The sequence below is a fragment of the Dipodomys merriami genome, unplaced genomic scaffold (assembly GCF_024711535.1).
Source record: "Dipodomys merriami isolate MVZ:Mamm:240054 unplaced genomic scaffold, mDipMer1.0.p SCAF_17, whole genome shotgun sequence".
Classification (NCBI taxonomy): domain Eukaryota; kingdom Metazoa; phylum Chordata; class Mammalia; order Rodentia; family Heteromyidae; genus Dipodomys; species Dipodomys merriami.
Genome location: NW_027203048.1, coordinates 22,503,608 through 22,525,658, shown reverse-complemented (window position 1 = coordinate 22,525,658; position 22,051 = coordinate 22,503,608). Strand labels below are relative to the sequence as shown.

The 22,051-nt window shown below is 39.3% G+C and overlaps 2 protein-coding genes across 6 annotated transcripts in view; one reads left to right on the top strand and one right to left on the bottom strand.

Annotated features, from left to right (window-relative positions):
* Positions 1-12,347, bottom strand: part of Plekhh2 (pleckstrin homology, MyTH4 and FERM domain containing H2) — a 109,853-nt gene extending 97,506 nt beyond the window's left edge. For 3 of the 5 annotated variants that reach the window (XR_011372514.1, XM_070025492.1, XM_070025489.1), the window contains exons 1-2: positions 12,267-12,347; positions 3,239-3,368 (exon numbers count right to left, since the gene is read on the bottom strand). Coding sequence is in view for 4 of the 5 variants with exons in the window: in XM_070025492.1 (XP_069881593.1) it covers positions 3,239-3,361 (123 nt within the window). In the remaining variant the exon portion in view is untranslated. Of the gene's footprint in view, positions 1-3,238; positions 3,369-5,385; positions 5,505-11,725; positions 11,909-12,266 lie in introns of those variants that run through there. The other 2 variants (XM_070025491.1, XM_070025490.1) reach the window with 2 other exon arrangements.
* Thada (THADA armadillo repeat containing) overlaps positions 12,172-22,051 on the top strand; it is a 351,130-nt gene continuing 341,250 nt past the window's right edge. The window contains exon 1 of the mRNA XM_070025487.1: positions 12,172-12,379. The gene's annotated coding sequence lies outside the window, so the exon portion shown is untranslated. The remainder of the gene's footprint in view (positions 12,380-22,051) is intronic.

Below are 22,051 nucleotides of genomic sequence, written 5' to 3'. Positions count from 1 at the left end.
GACAATAGATGAGTGGACATATGTATTGGAGACTGCAAAGAAAGTGGTAATACAATTCAGTTTTGGTTTTTTTTATTCTTTTTTTGGGTCCAGTTGTGGGGCCTGAACTCTGGGCCTGGGAGCTGTCCCTCAGCTCAAGGCTAGCGCCACTTCCGGCTTTTTTCTTTTTGCTTATGTGGTGCTGAGGAATCGAACCCAGGGCCTCAGGCATGCAAGGCAAGCAGTCTACCACTGAGCCACCTTCCCAGCCCCTACAATTCAGTTTGAGAGGCCATATGAGGTTACAGCTAATGGGTTAAGCTTTAAATACAGAATGCCTGGATTTATTTATTTAGTTAGTTATTATTTGTTGTTGTTGTTGTCAGTACTGAGACTTGAACTCAGGGACTGGGTATTGTCCCTGAGCTTTTGTGCTCAAGGGTAGCACTCTACCATTTAGAGCCACAGCTCCACTTCTGATTTTTGAGTTGTTAAATGGAGATAAGTCTCACGGACTTTACTGCCCTGGCTGGCTTTGAAAAGGAATCCTCAGATCTCACCCTTCTGAGTAGCTAGGATTACAGGCATGAGCCACTAGTGGCCAGCTCAGAATGCCTGGGCTTAAACCTTGGCTTCATTCCTTACACTTGATGTGAACTCAGGCAAGTTAAATAATTTTTCTTTGCTAATTTTCCTTGTAAATACTGATCTGACTGCTGGGAAAATTTTAAATGTATATGCATAAAGCACTTAGACAATATCCTGGAACTCAGTAAACCTCAGTTTCCTAATCTATAAAAATAAGGACAATAAAATTTACAACTTCATGAATGGTGAGATGGTTGAAATGAGTTTTACCTATAAAGTACTAAATATATAATAAATCAATAAGCAGTACATATTTTTACTAAGAGAGTAGATAACAAAAATTTTCAAATTTGAAAAATCAGTTCATAAGAAAATAAAACAGAAAAGATTGTGAAAACTCTTACTCCCATTTTAGTGCTGAATATATTTACTAGGAAACCATGAGTAACTTGGCATACTTAGCCATTTTCCAACACGTAAAACACATCTGAATTATTCCATCGCTTAGATCTGTTCAAGTAGTTAAGTCATAGATACAAAATATAGACCAAAAAATGAAAAACAGAAAGAAACCACAACAGTAATTTTGAAATCTCTCTTTTAACACTCAGTGACAAATAATATGATAAATCCAATGTCATACTGATAATTAGGCCACTTGTAATTTTACTTATAGAGAAAATAGCAATGGATACTCATAAGGAAATTTGCTACAATATGAGAACATAAAAAGTTGTTGCCATAAAATTGACATTTTAAAGGTCAAATAATTTGCAGGCCAAATAAACAGGACTTCCAACTAATCCATAAGGAAACCAAGAGAGTAAATGAGTTAAGAACACAAAGAAAGAGGCTATAGTCAACAGTGACAAATGTGAACACCACTGAGACAATTAAGTAAACAAATAAATAAATAAAACACAGAAGAAAGGAGCAAAAGACATTAAACTCTGAGTTAAAGTAAGTTCACTTACTTGTAGACGCTAAAACTAGAATTCTTTCTCAACCTGTAATATTTATTCTAAAGCCAATAAATAGACCACACTTCTATCAGAAATTTATTCTCAAAGTCTATTACTGGGTCATCTTTGAATCAAAGTGAATAGGATAACTTTAGTCTTAGTCTTAAAGCAAAAAAAAATTAAGATGATATATATACATGTGTGTGTATATATATATATATATATGTTTACACACACACACACACACACACACACACACACACACAGGATAGGGGGGCTTAAGTAAAATGATGTTCCACTGGATTTTATTAGAATACTTTATAGAAATTCTTGGCTAACAATGAGAGGAAGATGTATTTTTGAAGATGTATGACATATACCAGTCTCCATCCTAAAAGAATGTTGTGGAAAATACCTGCAAATTCTTCTAATCAGTTTTGAATGAATATAATTATCACTCATCCACCTATATAAATAGCACTGCCTAGAAACATGTAAACCACACATTTAATTTTAAAATTTCAAAAACATGCATTTAAAAAGTGAAAAAGAAAATACTTTAATATTACTCATTTAACCCAATATTCAAAATATTATCAATAAAATATAAAATTATTGCTGAGACATTTTACCTTTTTCTATAGTGAATATTTAAAACCCAATACATAGTTTACATTCACAGCATATCTCAGTTTGAATGAAACTCATTTGAAGTGTTTAACAGCCACATGTGGTCAATGGCTACTATATCAGAAAGCATAGGTCTAGAATCCAAGCTCCCTAGAACCAGAAACATGGACTATCTTGTTCAGAAATCTAACTGTGAGATTGTTGTAGTAATTCTCAACAAGTACTTATCAAATAAATGAATGAACAAATGTATTACTTTAAAACATATTGTGGGGCTGGGAAGGTGGCTCAGTGGTAAAGCACTTTGCCTTGCATGCCTGAGGCCCTGGGTTCGATTCCTCAGCACCACATAAGCAAAAATAAAAAAGTGGGAAGTGGCGCTGTGGCTCAAGTGGTAGAGCACTAGCCTTGAGCTAAAGAGCTGAGGGACAGCGCCCAGGCCCAGAGTTCAGGCCCCATGACCGGACCCCCATCCCCAAAAAATCATAAAACATATTTGCAAAAACAAAATTCCTGCCCTATAATACTCTAACTATATTATTAGAATTATTAAGAGAAGCACACCATTATATTGAACTCAATTCTCATCCAGATGATGGTTTAGTTATAAACAGTTAATTGATATAAATTCCTAGGCAGGGGCATGCTTTTAAATACAAAATAAGCACATTTTACTACCAAAAGGGAATTTTCCTCTATAATCACTTTAAATGATATTCTTAAATATTTAGAATGTTAAACTGCTATTTAATTCCTGTAATAAAATAAGATACATTATAGCTTTTCTGTCTGGAATAAATGAGCTCCAAATTCAATCACACATAACATTCATATGTTTCTAGCATTTGCAAATAGAATAATGGTGTTCCCTCTCCAATGCCCAATCCACCCTAATAGTAGCAAAAGAATGTGCCAAGTACAGTTTCAAATGCTTGGTAAAATATTATTATATTCATTATCTTAAAATGCTTATTTTCCCCAAATAGGGATGTTAGGTTAGGTATATATATATATACTTATTCATATATATATTTATGAAATTGACCACTGAATAGCAAAGTTTAGGGAGAAAAGCTTACTTTTTCTGCTAAGAGTCCTCGTATCTTGCTTGCTTGAACTCTAAATTTCATGAGCTGAGACTCCAGAGCCATACATCTTTCTTTCCAATTTACTGGTCCTTCTGGCTCAGAAAGCTCTGCCATATTTATTCTAAAAAAAAAAAAAAAAAAAAAAGCAAGCATTCAAACAACACAGCACATTACCATTGAAGATAATTAATCAAATAACCCAATGCACACAACTACAGTCACTGTTTCATGCTATCCTGATATTAGTTTTAAGTTGTAAGAACTTATCATATCTTATGCAAAGAACTTAGTGAGAGGGCTGGGAAGGTGGCTCAGTGGTAGAGCACTTGCCTTGCATGCATGAGGCCCTGGGTTCGATTCCTCAGCACCACATAAGCAAAAACAAAACAGAAACAAAAAAAAAAGCCAGAACTTAGTGAGAGATAAGAGGCCAGAGATGGAATGGAAGACCAGCTGCACTACTTAACCTTTCTAAGTCTGTTTCCCAATCTAGAAGAGAGAGATCCTGACAACCATGAGCCATTCTTCCTCTGGGGTGTTGTGGTCAGCAACTGAAATACTGCTGTTTCTAAAATAACTTGGCACAGTGTGATACCACAACACAGCACAGTCTTACATTTACTTCTGCCCAACAAATGAGACTTTTAACTTTTAATCATTTTACCACACACATAAACTTTATAGAAGTATCACAATTTGATTCAATTGGTAGTATGATAAAATAATCTAATGAAACATCACATCATGGCATGATTATGTTTTCCACTTGTTCTATAATTATTACTTAGTACCACTCTAAATTTCCAGTCCAGACTAAGTCTCTCAAGACAGAAGATCTTTGATATATTTAACTAGGTAAGTTATTACTCTTAAGACAAGTTTGTATAATTTTTATTTGGCATAAGAAGAGAAAACATATAATTATGACATTTGGAGCCATTTATATTGAGGAAATGTGAACTCAATAGTTTCCATGATATGAACTTTCCTTTTGGAGATTAATCCAGGGAGAAGCACTAAGGGAAGAGGCCAGGGAATTGGTTTTGAAATTCTCAAGTGTTACTTGATTTTGGAAGCGTGATTGTTTCTGGCTCTGGGATTCATGAAAGCAGTTTTAAGTATGTATTAATGTTTTACTAGACAATTTTTATAACTAGCCTAGATATGTATTTCTACATTACTATGAAGAGAAAATTTGTGCATTAGAATGGATATCCTGCAGGAGACAAGACCCAGTCACGAACACATCATAGGGAAACATTCAGAACCCAATGGTATTGGAGTTGAAGTGTTCAGCTGAAGGGTGTTTGTTCTACAAAGATATAGCAAAGTTTATTTCCATAGCATTAGGGTAATAAATCTCCCTCCCTAAACCAATACCCATTTTTTAAAACTGTATGCTGTTAAAAACTAGATTTTTGGGGGGGGGGTACGGTTGTGGGGCCTGAACTCTGGGCCTGGGCACTTGCTCTCAGCTCTTCAGCTCAAGGCTAGCGCTCTACCACTTGAGCCACAGCGTCACTTCCAGCTTTTTTTTCTTTTTGCTTATGTAGTGCTGAGGAGTGGAACTCAGAGCCTCATGCATGCAAGACAAGCACTCTACAACTGAGCCACTTTCCCAGCCCAAAACTAGATTCTTTTCTTAGCATATTGTTTTGTGCTTTAAGTCATTTTTCACATTAAGACTGACATAATCACCAATAATTTTTTTTCTGGTCGTAGAGCCTGAACTCTGAGCCTAAGTGCTGTTCTTCAACAATTCACCACCAGGCTAGTGCTCTACCACTTGAGCCACAGCACCGCTTCCGGCTTTTTCTGCTCATGTGGTGCTGAGGAATTGAACCCTTCTCAGCCCTATTACTCAATAATTTAGAAAGAAATAAGTTGGTATAAACAGAACTGTTTTCAAAAGCTATAACTTTTATTAAAATCACCTTAGGCATCTCAAAGCTTCCACATGCCTTTGAATCACAGCCATAGTCTATGGAAAACTTGTTGTAGAGCTAAAAATGATTCTTTCTGTTTCTTTTAGAAACTCAATGCCAGGGGCTTTATTAAAATAAACTAATATTTCCACATAAAATTTAACATTTTTAATTTCTCATTAAAATTTATTATTGTTTTATATTAGCTATTACTATTAGTGATTAGTGGCTAAATCCTCCTTCCTTCCTTGCTTCCTTGTTTGTTTGCTTCCTTCTTTCCTTCTTTCCTTCCTTCCTTCCTTTCTTCCTTCCTTCCTTCCTTCCTTGTGGTTCTGAAAAGATAATGCAATTTTTCACCCATGAACTTTTTCTCCATTCTACTGTTAACTTCATTAGCAAGAAAATTTAGAAGGGACAGAGAAAAATATAGATACAAATATTAAAAATAAAAAGGAGCTAGATCTAAAATACAACTGGAAATGATAACATACAGGAGTGTGAGCATTCCTTCCTACCTTCCTTCCATCCTTCCTTCCTTCCTTCCCTCCTCCTGTTTTAGGTGGTACTGGCGTTTGAACTCAGGGATTTATGTTGTAGCTTGCACTCTACCACTTGTGCCAAACCTTCAACTCAGTTTTTTACTGGCTATTTTTGGAGATAAAAATCTCATAGACTTTTCTGCCTGGGCTAGCTTTGATCCAAGATCCTCAGGATCTCAGCCTCCTGAGTTATTAGGATTATAGGCATCATTCAGCAGAAAGACTATTTCATGTTGTTTAATTTTTTTTTTTTTTTGGTCCAGTCGTGGGGCCTGAACTTGGGGCCTGGGCGCTGTCCCTCAGTTCTTCAGCTCAAGGCTAGCGCTCTACTACTTGAGCCACAGAGCCACTCCTGGCTTTTTTCTTTTTGCTTATGTGGTGCTGAGGAATCGAACCCAGGGCCTCAGGCATGCAAGGCAAGTGTTCTACCACTGAGCCACCTTCCCAGCCCCATCATGTTGTTTAATTTTTGTATTAAGTATAAAAGTTATTTATGGTCTGATATAAAGTGTCTACAGCTGTTCTTTTATTTTGTTTTGTTTGTGGTGCTGGGATTGAATCAGAGCCTTGTACATGCTAGGCAAGTGCTCTACTACTGAACTACATTCTGTGTTATTTAAAAATAGAAGGGCTGTGGCATGGCTTAGCAGTATCATGCCAGGCTAATAAGTGTCGCAAGGCCTTGAATTCAAATCCTTATTACTGCCAGAAAATAATTACTTAATTAATATAGACTACATAATTTTTAGTAAATATAAATAAATCAAGGTAATGTACCATATGAATAAAAATAAAGGAAAAAATTACATGATCATTTCACTAACACAGAAAAAAACATACTATAAATCCCAAATCCCCCCTTTTTTGGTGCCAGTGCTGAGAAATGAACTCAGGGCCTAGACATTGTCCCTAAGCTTTTGTGCTCTACCATTTGAGCCACAGCTGCACTTCTGGCTTTTTGGTACAAAATCCTTTTATAATAAACACAGTCAGCATTCTAGCAATAGAAGGGAATTTCTTCATCCTTATAAAGAATATCTACAAAAATCCACAACTAATACTAACTGGTAAGTAACTGAAAGTTTTTGTGCTAAAATCAGGAAAAGACAAGGATATCTCACTACTTCTATTCAACACTGTAAAAGAGATCTACACTCAGGGGCTGGGAAGTTGGCTCAGTGGTAGAGCGCTTGCCTTACATGCCTGAGGCACTGGGTTCGATTCCTCAGCACCACATAAGCGAAAAGAAAAAAGCCGGAACTGGCACTGTGGCTCAAATGGTAGAGTGCTAGCCTTGAGCTGAAGAGTTGAGGGACAGCGCTCAGGCCCAGAGTTCAGGCCCCACGACCAGACCCCCCGCCCCCCCCAAAAAAAGAGATCCACACTCAGGCAAGAAATTAAAATAAGAAAGCATCTAGATTGGAAATGAAGTAAATCTATCTCTATTTGAAGACAACATAATCATATACATAGAGAGTTACAGGGAAAGCTATTAGAACTATTGAGATAAGCAAGACTTTAGAAAACCAGATCAATACACAAAAATCATTGTTCTTCTCTACCCTAGCAAGAAAAATCCAAAAATCAAAATATTACATTTACAATGGCATCAAAATGAATAAAATAAGAATAAATTTAAACAAGTGTAAACTTATACCCTAGAAACTGCACAAAATCATTGAAAGATATCAAAGACCTAAATAAATAGAAGAAACTACCTGCTCATTGGGCTGAAAGTGTAGCTCAAGTGGTAAGAGCATTAGCCCTGTAAGCATGAGGTCCTGAGTTTAAACCCCAGTATTGCCAAAGAAAAAAAGGGAGGGGAAGGAATGAGGGAGTGAATGAATGAATTTCACTTCATGGGTTTGAAGAGGGAAGGCAGGAAAAAGAAGAAGAAATTTTATACTCATGGATTGATTGGAAGACTAAATTCGTAAAGATGGCACTACTTTCAAATGAATAAGCATAACCAATTCACTAAGATTCCAACTGAATGTTTTGCAGAAATTAACAAGTTAATCCTAAAATTCAAGTGGAAATACCCAGAATATCCAGAATGATCTTGAAAAATTGAGGATTTAAATGTTCACATTTTTAAACTTAAGCTACTCAAGGTATACTACAAAGGTATACTACTCAAGATTGTACATAGGACAGGCTTATAGATCCATGGAATAAATCCAAAAATAGTAGTAAAACCTCACCTTAAAACTTGTAGACAATTGTTTTAGCAAAGGTATAAAAACTACTACTCAATGGGGAAAGAATAGTACTTTCAATAAATAATGCTGAAGCAGCTGGATATCCATATGACAAAAGAATGAATTTGGCTGGGTACCGGTGGCAGATCTGAGGATCGAGGTTCAAAGCCAGCCCGGTCAGGAAGTCCGTAAGACCCTTATCTCCAATAAACCACTAGAAAACCAGAAGTGGTGCTGTGGCTCAAGCAGTAGAGCGCGCACCTTGAGCTGAAGAGCGCAGGGACAGTGCCCAAGCCCAGAGTTCAAGTCCCACAACCGACAAAAAAAAAAAAAAAAAAAAGAATGAATTTGCACTCCTACTTCATACCAAACACACTCCTACTTCATACCAAACGTATGAATTAAAACAAAATAAGTCAAAAACCTAAACTAAAACTTTGAGAAAAAAAAAACAGGTGTAAATCTTTATGACCTAGAATTATGCAACATTTTCTTACATATGATCTAAAACACAGGTTTAAAAAAATTGTTGTTAGACCTCATCAAAACTTAAGAATTGTGAGCTTCTAAGGACAGTATCAAGAAAGTATAAATTTGTCTGGTACTTGTGGGTCATGCCTGTAATCCTAGCTACTCAGGAGGCTGAGATCTGGGGATCAGCCCAGCAAGAAAGTCCTTGAGACTCTTATTAATACTCAGAAAAAGCAAGCAGTAGGCTGGGAATGTGGCTTAGTGATAGCATGCTTGCCTAGCATGCGTGAAGCCCTGGGTTCAATTCCTCAGTACTATATACACAGAAAAGCTAGAAATGCTGCTGTGGTTCAAGTGGTAGAGTGCTACCCTTGCACAAAAGAAGCTCAGGGACTGAGCCCAGACCCTGAGTTCAAGTCCCAGGATTGGCAAAAAAGAAAAGAAAAGAAAGTCAGAAGTTGTGCTGTGGGTCAAGTGGTAGAATGCTAGCCTTAATCAAAAAGTAGTTCAGGGATAATTCCCAGGCCTTGAGATCAAGCCCCAAAACTGACAAAAAAAAAAAAGTATAAAAATAACCAATAAAATGGGGAGAAAAATCTCTGTAAATCATATATCTTATAAAGAACTTGTGTCTAGAATATGTAAATAATTCATAAAACTGAACCAATAAAAAGATGACCCAATAAACATAGGTGATGCACCCAAATAGACATTTCTCCAATGAAAAGACTTAAATGGGCTTAAGTGGCTCAAGCTTATAATCCTAGTTGTTTAGGGGGCAGAGATGTGGGGATCATGGTTTGAGGTAAGGTAGGGGGAAAATATTCAATATTCCAACTCCACTAATAAATAGCTGGGTGCAGTAAAGTCCCCTGTCATTCTAGCAATGTGGAAAGGCACAAATAGGAGGATCTTAGCTCAGGCCAGCCTAGCATAATGCCAGCCCTTATCACAAAACTAATGAAGACATAACGGTTTGACAAAATAGCTCCAAATGGGCTCATTGGGCTGAAAGTGTGAATCCCTGAATTCAAATCACAATGTTGCCTATATATATATATATATATATATATATATATATATATATATATACATATATATATACATATATATGTATATATATATGTATATATGAGCATGTAAAAGGAAAGTGAAAAATCTAACACTGTACTTCTCACCAAATAGGATAGATATAACAAAAATGAAAGAGCGCACATACAAACAAGTGTTGGTGAGAATGTGGGGAAGTTAGAGCCCTCATATTACATTGCTAGTGGTACTGAAAACAAATGTTAGAGCAGCTTTGTAGTTCTTCAAAAGTTTATACATAAAGTTACTCTAAGACCCAGAAATTCCAGTACAAACCCACAGAAATTAAGACATTATCCACACCAAAACCTGTGCACAATGTTCATAGCACCATTATTTGCAATAGCTGAAAAGTGAAAACAACCCAAGTGTCCACTATGAGATAAATGGATAAACAAAACGTGACCCATAAAATGGTACATTATTCAGGAATATAAACAGAATAACGGATGATTGCATTCTGCAACAATGCATGAACTTTGAAAACAGTATGCTAAGTAAAAAATGCCAGACACAAAAGGGCTATATTTTGCCATTTCTATGACATGTACAGAATAGGGGAAAAAAACTAAAACCAGCAAGTAGGTTAGTGGATGACAAGAGCTGTGAGGGGAAAGCAATGAGGACTGACTACTAAATGGGTGTGGCGTCTCTTTTCCAGGGGGATGAAAATGAAAATTCAAGAATTAGGTAGTAACAATGGTTGCACAACCTTGCAAATATACTTAAAACCCTCTCAACTATACACTTTCAAATGGTAAGTTTTATGGTTCCTGAACTAAAATTCAATAAATAAAGCAATAAAGGAAAAGTAGCAATTTAGATGGATGCATACTAGGGCCACATTAAAAAATTCATTATATATGTTTATTCCTTCCCAGATCGTCACCATTAACTCTAATAACTCAAAGATAACCATCAACTACAAATGTGAAAATATGGAACATATATCTTACCTAGGTAATTTGCTCAGAAGAAAATACAATAAATACATTCAAAGTTGAACACACCTGTTTATTTCTTTTTTTTTTTTTTTTTGTCGGTCGTGGGGCTTGAACTCTGGGCCTGGGCGCTGTCCCTCAGCTCTTCAGCTCAAGGCGAGCGCTCTACCACTTGAGCTACAGCGCCACTTCCGGTTTTCTGGTGGTTTATTGGAGATAGGAGTCTCACGGTCTCTCCTGCCCGGGCTGGCTTTGAACCGCGATCCTCAGATCTCAGCCTCCTGAGTAGCTAGGATTACAGGCGTGAGCCACCAGCGCCCGGCCTGTTTATTTCTTTAGCTATGGCAAGTATATGTTTTATAGTGAAGTTGTAAAGCCTTGAATATGTTATTAAATTGGCATTCCTTATTAATTTGGTCATAATTTTAAAAAAAATCCCAAACCGTAGAATGGTTTCCTGATGATCCACAATGCAATCTAGACACCTGACTTCCTTGTTTGTTAGCTAACACATATAAAGTAAGTGTTGTGTGAAGGCTGCCCCAAACTACTTGGAGTTAAGAATTCTTATTTTGAGCAACATCCATCCTCCTTTTTCAATATTTCTGATATTACAGAACTATGCAACTTTGAGAGCTACACCAATTTCTAAATAAATATTTCTAGATTTTGAATTAGAAAGTGCTCTACCTTCTTTTTTGGGGAGGGGGGGGTGGAAATCTTAGTTTTCCAAATACTTCCAATGACTTTTGGAAATATTTACGGACACAAAATCAACTGTTTACAATTATGGAGTGAATGCTCTTTTCTTTGAATCTCTGACTTCCTGTGTCGCTTCCAAATCCCAAAAAGGAAAGAAAAAGGAAGAATTCATTTCTTTAGGCTATGCTCATGAAGTTTGGGGTCAACCTCTCATTTAGTTTTCCTCTCAAAGAACAGCTTAACTGGGCCATGTAACTGTGTTTCCTTTTCACTTTTTCTTTCTAAAGCAGCAAAGACGTCTTTCTTAACTAGACTGAGGCATGCCTTGTTCAAAGCTGACCACCACCACCTAGGAACCCCTCCTTGGGCCACGCCTGCCCTTTGGTAGCACAGTTAGGACAGCCTACTTTTGCAGCTGAATCCACACTCCTGAGGGGCACACACTGCTTGCAAAGACTGGAATTTTTACAAAGGAATGGGTGACCCGCAGGTAGCTCCGCACAGAGCTTTTACCCTGCAAGAGGGTCAACGTCCCTTCCCACCCCGTTTGGGCCACGGAAGATCACGTTTAAAACGTCCCGTCTTAGAATGAAAAAAATGCTGTACTAACGTCAGGGGCAGAGCTGCCTCCGGGGAAGTCACTTTGGTGCGCTCAGCCGACCCCCGCAGCGCAGGTGTAAAGAGTAAGGAGTTCGTGGATTTTTCCTCCCCGGGCTCACAGTGGAGCTCCCCCGAAGCCAAGGCCGCGCCGCGGCATCGTGAACGGCGTGGGTCCCTCCGCGCGGGGACGCGGGGCTGCCCCGCTGCGCCCCCAGCACCGCCCGCCAGGTGCCCGAGCCCGGGCCCGGGTTTTCAAACAAAACGTCACAGGAGCCCCCGGGACGTAGGGCTGCGGACCACCTCCCCCACCTTCCCCGCCCACTCCTGCAGATGTAGCGGGGACGCAGACCCCGGCTGCCACCCGAGGCGCGGGGCCGCGTCCGGCGCCCGCCCGCTCCGTCCTCCCGGCCCTTGCCCGCCCGCTCCATCCGCTGCCCCATCCTCGGCTCGGAGCCCCCAAGACACAGCGCGCTCTTGAGGGGGCGGGGACCCCTGGAGTTGGAAGAAGCATTGAGATCTCTCCTAGCTCCCAGTCCTTCCCATCTGCCTACCTCTGCTACAGGACCTGGCGGCAGCACTCCAACTCCTACCGGCGACTGGTCCCAAGCTCTGGCTCTCGGGTCTTTCAGCCTGCTCTGGTCCCTCCTCTTGGAGCCCCGAATGGGTAGGCACCGCCTCTTCTATAGATTGGCAGCTAGTATAGCCAATCGAATGTCTCAGCCGACCATCTTGCGTCACTGGAGGGTGTACCTATAGTTTTGGCTCCTCCCACTCGACCCCAAGTGGGATTTCTGTGCCAAGAGTACCCTCAAGCCTTCTTCCTACACTTGGATCTCAGACCCGTGTTTAGCCGTCTGTCACCTTCCCTTTCATTCCCTTTGCCTCGAATAGACTGCTGTACCAGCCTTTTGCTTAGTCTTCCAGCCTAAATTTTCTCCTCTTGCCAATCAACCCTTCATCCTCCTGCCAGCTTAATAGTTCTTAAGAACAGTTTTGATATGCACTTTGCCAAGAACCTTTACTGATTTCCTATTGCTTAAATGATCAAGAACAAATCCTCTTGCCTGCTATGAAGTGTTCCATCCTAACTTCAAATTTAATTTTCATAGATGCTTTTCACACCTCTCAGACTAGAGCTGTGTGCCTTTCCTCCCCTGCAAGGAAGTCTGTTGTGCTATTTTCGATTCCCTTACCTTTAAAAGTACAATCTAGTCGTAAAACACGGCTCAAAAACAATATCTGTTGCTAGCCTTGAGATGAAGAGCAGAGGGACAGCACCCAGGCCCAGAGTTCAAGCCCCATGACCTGCAAAAAACAAACAAACAAAAAAACTCTGTGACTATACCTGTTCCCCACTTAGCCGAAATTTTTGTCCATCTTGGCACTTACTCCTTCTACCTTAGGTGCCCCCCCCCATTATCTTTCCATTACAAAGAGCAAGGATTTGAGTTCTTTGTTTTGCTATCCTCCTTAGCGCTCAGTTCAGAGCATTTTGCATAAGTAGATAAATGATAATATAAATGTAGTTGAATTTCACATCCCAAGCTGGAATCTACAGAGCTCAGGGAGGGAGAGGGTAATTTTTCGATATTTTAGGTAATCCTTCCCCAGGTCATAAAACTAGGTCACACAAATTACTCTTAGATTCATGGTTGGCCAATAGAAGGTATCAGGTTTTTTCCAATTCAATTTTTTTTTGTTTTAGCTTATCTCATAAAGAAAAAAAAACACCTAGAAATTTACAAAGTCTCTCAGAGGGAAGGCAATAAATGAAAACAAGGAAAAGGCCAGCAAGCGAGTATCAGGCTTCCATATTTCTTCCAGATGAGCAGTAATTTTGGACTAGATCCCAGACTACCCCCACACATCAAATTCCTTTTGCCTTCTGTGGAAGCTGATGATGCATATCATATGAAAAATTGTCTCCAAACAGCCTTGGCAAACAAGCAGGCTGATCTGTGCTTATTTTACAGAGCAGGCAGGAGTTAAGTAAACAGAGTTTAAGTAACTTGCATAATTTAACACAGCAAGTCAGTAGAGACCAAGGGGGAGAAAGAAAGAAAGAATGCCAAAATAGAATCACTTCCGTTTGTGAGTCAGAAATACTAAACAGACTAGGAGAACTGAGTGAATAAAATCAGTCATGAAAAGCAGCTTTCTAAACACAGCCGCTGCCACCCTTGTAAAACTCAGCCAACATTTACTTACTGTCACCTTTTTCTAGAAACATGACAAACTGATTTGTTTGGCTGTGAAGCAGAAAAATGGACCAGCATCCTGTTTCTAGCTAGGCAAAAAACAAACAAGCCCGTAATATAATGGAATATTATTAGGCAATAGAAAGAAATTACATCCTGATATATGATACACATTGGATAAGCTTTGAAAACATTGTGCTAAATAAAAGGAGCCATTCACAAAAGAATACGTATTCTATGATTCCATTTATATGAAATGATCAGAAAAGGCAAAATCAGAGAGACAGAAAGTAGATTAGTAGTTGTCCTGGATAGCCTTGGCCAGTCATGGCCAAGCGAAATGAGGTTGCTTTTTAAGGAACGAAAGTACTCTAAAACCTATAGTACTGGGTGCACACTCTGTGAATATACTAAAACCTATAAATATGTACAGTTTAAATGGGTAAATTGTATGCTATAGGAATTATATCTCAAATATTTTCTGTACATGAAAATAAAAGACCTGTTGACTTTTATGCTTCTACATTGAGTAGCAGAAGAGGGAAAATAACCTTTGTTTTGTGCTCATTTGCCTCAGTTGTAATATCCTACATATTTGTGATTATTTAATTGACTACTTCCCCTACTATACTGGAAGTACCATGAAATCAAAAACACTGCTTACCATCTAGCACAGTGCCTCACACACCATAGAAACATTAAATATTTGTCAAATGAACAAAGGTGGCAAAGATGCATTTTATTAAATACTTTTTATATTCTAGAGGTTATAGTAAGTTATGAAGAATTAAGAATGAGCAAACTAGGTATTTCTTTTAAATATTAATCTTCAGAGAGTTGCTATCTAGGAAGAAAAGTACACAAGAAGTAAATATACAATTTAATATATAATTATAATTTGCATTAGATGCCCTGAAAGAAAACTACAAGTTATTACATGACTCAGTAAAAGCAAGTTGATGTGATAGGCTCTCCAAGTGGGAACCACAGGTTCCAGGCCCTGTGTAAACAGAAGCCTGAGACAGCAATAGGGCTTATGAAAGCTATAGAGGCAGGGTACAATGAGCAAGGAGATGAACACTACATGAGGCAGCTAGAAAGAAAAAAGTAAGGAAAGGGTTTCTCACATTGTTATGGGAAGCTTGTTAAAAAGCAGATTCAAGGTCAATCTGGGAAGCAGATAATGTTTTGTTTTGTTTTGTTTTTTCTAGTTCTGGGGCTTGAACTCAGGTTCTGAGCACTCTGTCCCTGAGCTTCTTTTGCTCAAGGCTAGCACTCTACCACTCTACGACTTCTGTGTATGTGTATGAGGAATCGAACCCAAGGCTTCATGCCTGCTAGGGAAGCACTCTACCACTAAGCACATTCCCAGTCCAGGTTTTGCATTTCTAACAAGCCCTAGGGATGCATTTAAAAGAATTTAAGTCATTGTACAAAGTCGTTCAACATGTCAGTTTGAGTACAATGCATCTTGATTAATGTCACCCCTTTCATCATGCTCCCTCTAAGGATATATTTTGAGCAGCAAGGTTGCAATGATATTATTCCAAGAGTGGGAATGTTTGAAGTATTGAACATCACATGTGGCAAGAGTATAGAGAAGGATTAGAAAAGAGAAGAGTGAATTGAAAGAGCACCAACTCCCTAACTGGTCAGGCTGGTGGCTGCTTCATTGCAGAGATGGTGTATAAAAGCAACACGTGACCAAAGCTGGGTTTAAGGGCGCATCATCTAGGATGATGAGAAAAAGAGAAAATCAGGAGGTGAAGGAACTCTGAGATGAAGAGAGGTCTGTGATGCTCATGGTGAAAATAAGATGGAGGCTGTCTCTTCAGTAAATGGTGCTGGCAAAATTGGTTAATCACTTGTAGAAAACTAAAGCTAGATCCTCACATATCACCCTGCACCAGAATCAATTCCAAATGGATCAAAGACCTCAGAGTCAAAGCAGATACTCTGAAAACATTACAGGACAGAATAGGAGAAACCCTAGGTCTCGTTGGCACAGGCAGAATTTTTCTTAATAGACCCAGAAACACAACAAATCAAGGAAAGTTGGACAAATGGGATCGCATGAAATTGCAGAGCTTCTGCATGGCAAAGGACATAGCTAGCAAGATCAATAAAAAGCCTACAGCTTGGGAGGAGATTTTCACTAGCCATATAATGGACAAGGGTCTCATATCTAAAATATACCTGGAACTCAAAAAATTAAATTCCCCAGCAACAAATCCTCAAAGAAACAATTTCCCAATAAATAAGTGGGAAACTTCTCTGAGAAGAAACTTCTCTGAAGAGGAAAGAAGGATGACCAATAGACACATGAAGAAATGCTCAATCTCCCTAGCCATAAAAGAAATGCAAATCAAAACAACATTGAGATACCAACTCACCCCAGTTAGAATGGCTATAATCAAGAACTCTAATAACAACAAATGCTGGAGGGGATGTGGACAGAAGGGAACCTTACTGCATTGTTGGTGGGAGTGTAAACTTGTTCAACCACTTTGGAAAGTAGTATGGAGGTTCCTCAAAAGACTCCACATAGAGCTACACTATGACCCAGCAGTCCCACTTTTGGGCATTTACCCGAATGATCACAAACAAGACCACACTGAAGCTACCAGCACAACTATGTTTACTGCAGCATTATTTACCATAGCTAAGATATGGAACCAACCCAGATGCCCCTCAGTAGATGAATGGATCAAGAAAATGTGGTATAGATACACAATGGAATTCTATGCCACCATCAGAAAGAATGACATTTGTAGAGCACATGGGCAGCAAAGATGGCGCTGAGAGGGAGTTGAGTGGGCAGAGCCCAATTTGCTTTCGTTCAGTGTGTAACCAGTGTAACCAGCCTGTGGAAGCTTAGGTGCATGATAGGGTGTGACCTTGACAGTGATTGGTTCCTTTTCCTCCCCTGCCATGCCACCCGCTCTTTTTTGGTTTAAAAAGGGCTTTCTCTGTGTTAATAAACGAGTTTTCCTGCTTGACTTGATTCCCCGCTGCGTCGCTGCCTCTCTGGGGCAGAGGGAGGCTGGGGAACGGGAGTGCCAGCTGCCGCACTTACCTTTCTTCAGAACCCATCCGTCTTTCGTGGGACAGATGAAGACCAGACAGACATTGCCCCATTTGTTAGGAAATGGAAAGACTTGGAAAATTATATTAAGTGAAGTAAGCCAGGCCCAAAGAAACATAGGTCCCATGGTTTCCCTTATTTGCAATACCTAGTATATGTCTGAGTCAAGCAGAAAAGGTCAGATAAGTTGATGTTAGGGAAATGAACCCCAAGATAAGGACTCAAATGGTTTTTCTTTCTTGCTATTGTTTCTAACATATTTATAATATGATTTCTTTGTTGCTTTTTATGTCCCTCCCCCACGGTATAACCCCTGTTTTCACTGTATTTGATGTTGTTATAATTTGTGGAGGGGAAGGGAAAAAACAAATTGTTTAAATAGGGATACAGGTGGACCCATTGCAACAATGAGATGTACAAGTCATGTCGAAAAACGAACTTTACAACTTTGGCACGGGGGAGGGGAGGAGAGAAGGATAGGGGGGGAGAGATGGGAAGGGATGGGAAGGGGAAACAAAGGAGGCAACTATGCTTGATAAGAAATGTATTCATTAACTTGCCCATGTAATTGTAATCCCCTGTATGGTATGTTCACAATAAAATTAAAGGGAATAAGAGAAATAGAGGGGAACAATTTGATCAAATACATTATGTACATATATGGAAATATCATAGCAATTTCTCTTTGTACAATTATTATAAGCTAATTAAAATGTAAATAATAATGCATTTGTTCAGGCCCAGTGATTGGCTGTTTTAAAATAAATCACGGAGCTGGGCAAAAAAAAAAAAAAAAAAAAAAAAGATGGAGGTTGTGTGAGAAAAGAAAAAGTTTTGGAGCTCACCATAGTAACGGATGGCACATACCCCAGGCACTGGCCAAAGTGCTTGCTCCAGAGCAAGGCTAAATAACTGGCCAAAATTCACAGTCACATTAAGTAATGAAATGAGAATGTCTGGCTTTACAGAAACTGGCATTTCCTGTATCTCAACTGCTTTTAAGAAATGGAATCTATACAGTCTGACAATTGATTAGGAGGAAATATCATGGTTGGGAGGATTTTCCTGCATTACTGGGAAATGATGGTGCATTTAGCCAAAGTAGAGAAGCAAAGAACTAGTTAAGGGGAAGATGAATGAAATCTGGCCTGAGGTGGTAAGCACAGCCTGGGATATCAGTAAAATTGTAGAAAATTAATCAGGTTGAATTGAGGAGACGAGCTTGGGTTTGAGTATGCATTTTAAGGTAATCTGCACAGAGTGGAGATTATATAAATTGTTGAATGTTTTCTGGCCACTCAGCATACTGAGAAAAAGGCCAGAGGAGTTCAAAAGAGAAGAGATAGGGAGATGGGTAAATACCAGGGAAGAGGCCACCTCTTTATGTTTGTTTTGTTTTTTTTTGGGGGGGGGTCCGGTCATGGGGCCTGAACTCTGGGCCTGGGCGCTGTCCCTCAGCTCTTCAGCTCAAGGCTAGCGTTCTACCACTTGAGCCACAGCGCCACTTCTGGCTTTTTTTTCTTTTTGCTTATGTGGTGCTGAGGAATAGAACCCAGGGCCTCGAGCATGCAAGGCAAGCGCTCTACCACTGAGCCACCTTCCCAGCCCGAGGCCACCTCTTTAATCCAATCACAAATGAAATAAAAAAGAGAAACAAAGAGGAGATACTGGCTCCACTAGAATGAGCATGTGGCTTCTGGAGCAGAGTGGAACTGGGGAAATATATCAAAGACAAGGGAAGAGATCATTGTGGAAAAGAAAGAAGACTGGTAGAAACAAACTCTCTCCAGCTGATTGCAGTGCAAGCCTAGGTATAAAAGGAGCTCTGGAGGGGCTGGGGGATTAGCCCAGCGGAAGGGTGCCCGCCAAGCGCGCAAGGCCCTGGGTTCGGTCCTCAGCCCTGGAAAAAAAAAAAAAAAAAGGAGCTCTGGAAACAAGAGGACAGACAATCTAATCCTCCCAGTAGAGTGAACCATGGAGATGGCTTAATTGGTATATGCCCATGTTGGTTTACTATAACAAAATGCCTGGTTCTACATAATGTAAAAATGTCTGAGATTAATTTAGTTCACAGTTTTGGAGGTTAAAATTCCAAGATTGAGGGTCCCCATTGATTTAGAGTCTCCTGAGGACCTTCTGACTATGTGACAACATTGCAGATGACATTGTGGTGTGAGGAGAGAGATATCACATGGTGAGACTGGAAGCAATCCTGCCATTTCTCTTTTTTTATAATAGCTCAGTCTCAAGGCAACAAATCCACTCCTAGAAAACCTAAACATTTCTGTCCTGAGACAGCATGAAGGTGGAGCCCCATAACCTAGTATTCTTCCATATGGTATCATCTTTTATTTTTATTTTGCCAGTCCTGAGCTTGAACTCGGGGCTTGGACACTGTCCCTGACCTTCTTTTGCTCATTGCTAACACTCTAGCTCTTGAGCCACACTGCCACTTCTGGCTTTTTTCTGTTTATGTGGTACTGAGGAATCGAACCCAGGGCTTCATGCATGCTAGTCAAGCACTCTACCACTGAGTCACATTCCTAGCCCATGGTGTTACCTTTTAAAAGCTTCTATAATACCAACACCATCACTGGGGGGGTTAAGCTTCTAGCACAAGAAACCATACCTGAGCTAGAGCAATGTATCCCAGTTCTCTGGGCAAAATGGCTTGCTCAATCATTTAAGTCTACAGTAAAAGCAAAACTGTCTCCCACCTCACTTCACTGGGCCCCCACTGTCACTGATTAGGTGTAAGCAGCAGCCACATGCACTACCAGGCCAGGGCCAGGACTGTTGGAGCTTATGAGTTTAATGGGTATTGCTAAGATCACAAAGAGAAAATAAGTTAGTACAGAGGGCAAAGTTAAGTGTAGAGTAGAACTTATTTCGAGCATCGTTTGTTTCTAGATGTCCAAAAAGAGAAAAAGAACTATACAATCAGAGGGAAGAATACTCAGAGATGGTTTGGTTAAGACTCATGAAGAAATACATACGAGACCACAAACAACAACAAAATGCACTGAAAAGAAACGTCCCATAAGAATATGGTGACCATAAGTAGAAAAGTGTTAAACCCTGGAGCAGACAGAGGAAATCAGTCTATGTCTTGGTTTCTCTGACTCTCTTTTTCCCTCGTTTCCTTCCTTTCTTCCTTCCTTCCTTCCTTTCATTTGTTCTTTCTTTCTATCATTACAAGAAAATTTAACTGGACATATAGGAACAAAGACTACAACAAAACAACACGATATCCCCTAACTCAGAGAAAAGATGTGGTATAAAACCATTGTTGTGGGGCTGGGAAGGTGGCTCAGTGGTAGAGCACTTGCCTTGCACGCATGAGGCCCTGGGTTCGATTCCTCAGCACCACATAAGCAAAAAGAAAAAAGCCTGAAAGTGGCTCTGTGGCTCAAGTGGTAGAGTGCTAGCCTTGAGCTGAAGAGCTGAGGGACAGCGCCCAGGCCCAGAGTTCAGGCCCCATGACCGGACCAAAAATAAATAAATAAATAAATAAAAAGAACATTATTGTGTTCTGTGTATGTAGTAAACATAAAATGATAAGGAATTTTCAAAAGGCCTTAAGAATGCTGCAGTCCCCCTTGTTGGTAGTAGCACTCAGTGAGAAGGTAGTCATTGAACAATGGTTACCCCATTGTTGAGTGGGGGTGAATTTGGCAGTCTGAACCAAATCCATGGGAAGCACTAGTTGGTGAGCATGAGGGAGATTGAGTCATCTTGGCCAGTTATAGATTAAGTGCTTTAGCATTAGTTGAGTCTGGAATTCTAACAGCTAACACTAGAGTGTTAAGGAACAAGATTTTTAACATATGTCTCATGGAAACCTTTGGTAGGTTAAAAGGATAGCAGTTTCCAGTGAACTAAATAAAGTACAATCCTAGCGTGTTTGACAGATATTAGAAACTTGCAAGGTGCATTTATTTGAATAGTAGTGGATACACTGTAGGAAGATGAAGTAAGGGCAATATAAAAGTGACACAGGCATTACATTCAATGTACATTATGTGAAAATTAAACTATGTGACAGTGGGGATGGGATGGGGAAAGATGGGGGAGAAGATGGAAGGGATGACATTTATCAACATCCTTTCTGGAACTGAAATTCCTTTTTACAAATAAATAAAAATAAATATAAAGTTTTTAAAAAGTGAGACAGGTCTGAATGTAGGAACAGAAGAGAGTCAATGTCCTGTTGTACTCAAGAGCCTCTGAGCCTCTCTCTAAACCTACTCAACTTAACTTGAGATGACTTGCCAATTACATTCTGAACTTACAATTGAAATGAGAAAGTAATTATTTGCATCTGTTTTTAATTTTTCCTTTTCTTAATCAAATTCACATGGTAGATTTACACTTTGAACTTTATTGCTACAATTCTGTTATATGCTTAGATTGGTACTTCTTGAAAAACTCATGTCAAACTTCTTAAAAAAGCATTCTTTTGTCATATTTACATTTTGTTTCCTGATTATAAAAGAAATACTCATCTTCATTGGATAGTATGAAAAGCTATAGAGAGCAAGAAAGAAAACAAATTATCCACAACACCTCACTCATAAATACTTTTTGTAATTTTCAGTCTTTAAAAAATACACACAGTGGCTGGGAATGTGGCTTAGTGGTAGAGTGCTTGCTTAGCATGCATGAACCCCTGGGTTTGATTTTTCAGTACAATATAAACAGAAAAGGCCAGAAGTGGCACTGTGGCTTAAGTGGCAGAGTGCTAGTCTTGAGCACAGAGAGGCTTAGGGGCAGAGCGTAGGCCTTGAATTCAAGCCCCAGGACAGGCCAAAGATAAACCAAAAAAATAAATAAAAAATAAAGCATTGAATTCCCTTAATATATGTGATTATGTTGAATTTACAATTTTGCCTTGCTTTTACATGCCAGTACAGTTATTTTCCTTGGTTTTAATTATTATTTGGAAACTTTTCCTTTTTCTTACAATACGATCTCAATATATAGCTCAAACCATCCTTGAACTCTCAATTCTCTAGCTTCCACTTCCCAAATATGGAGATTACAGGTGTGAACT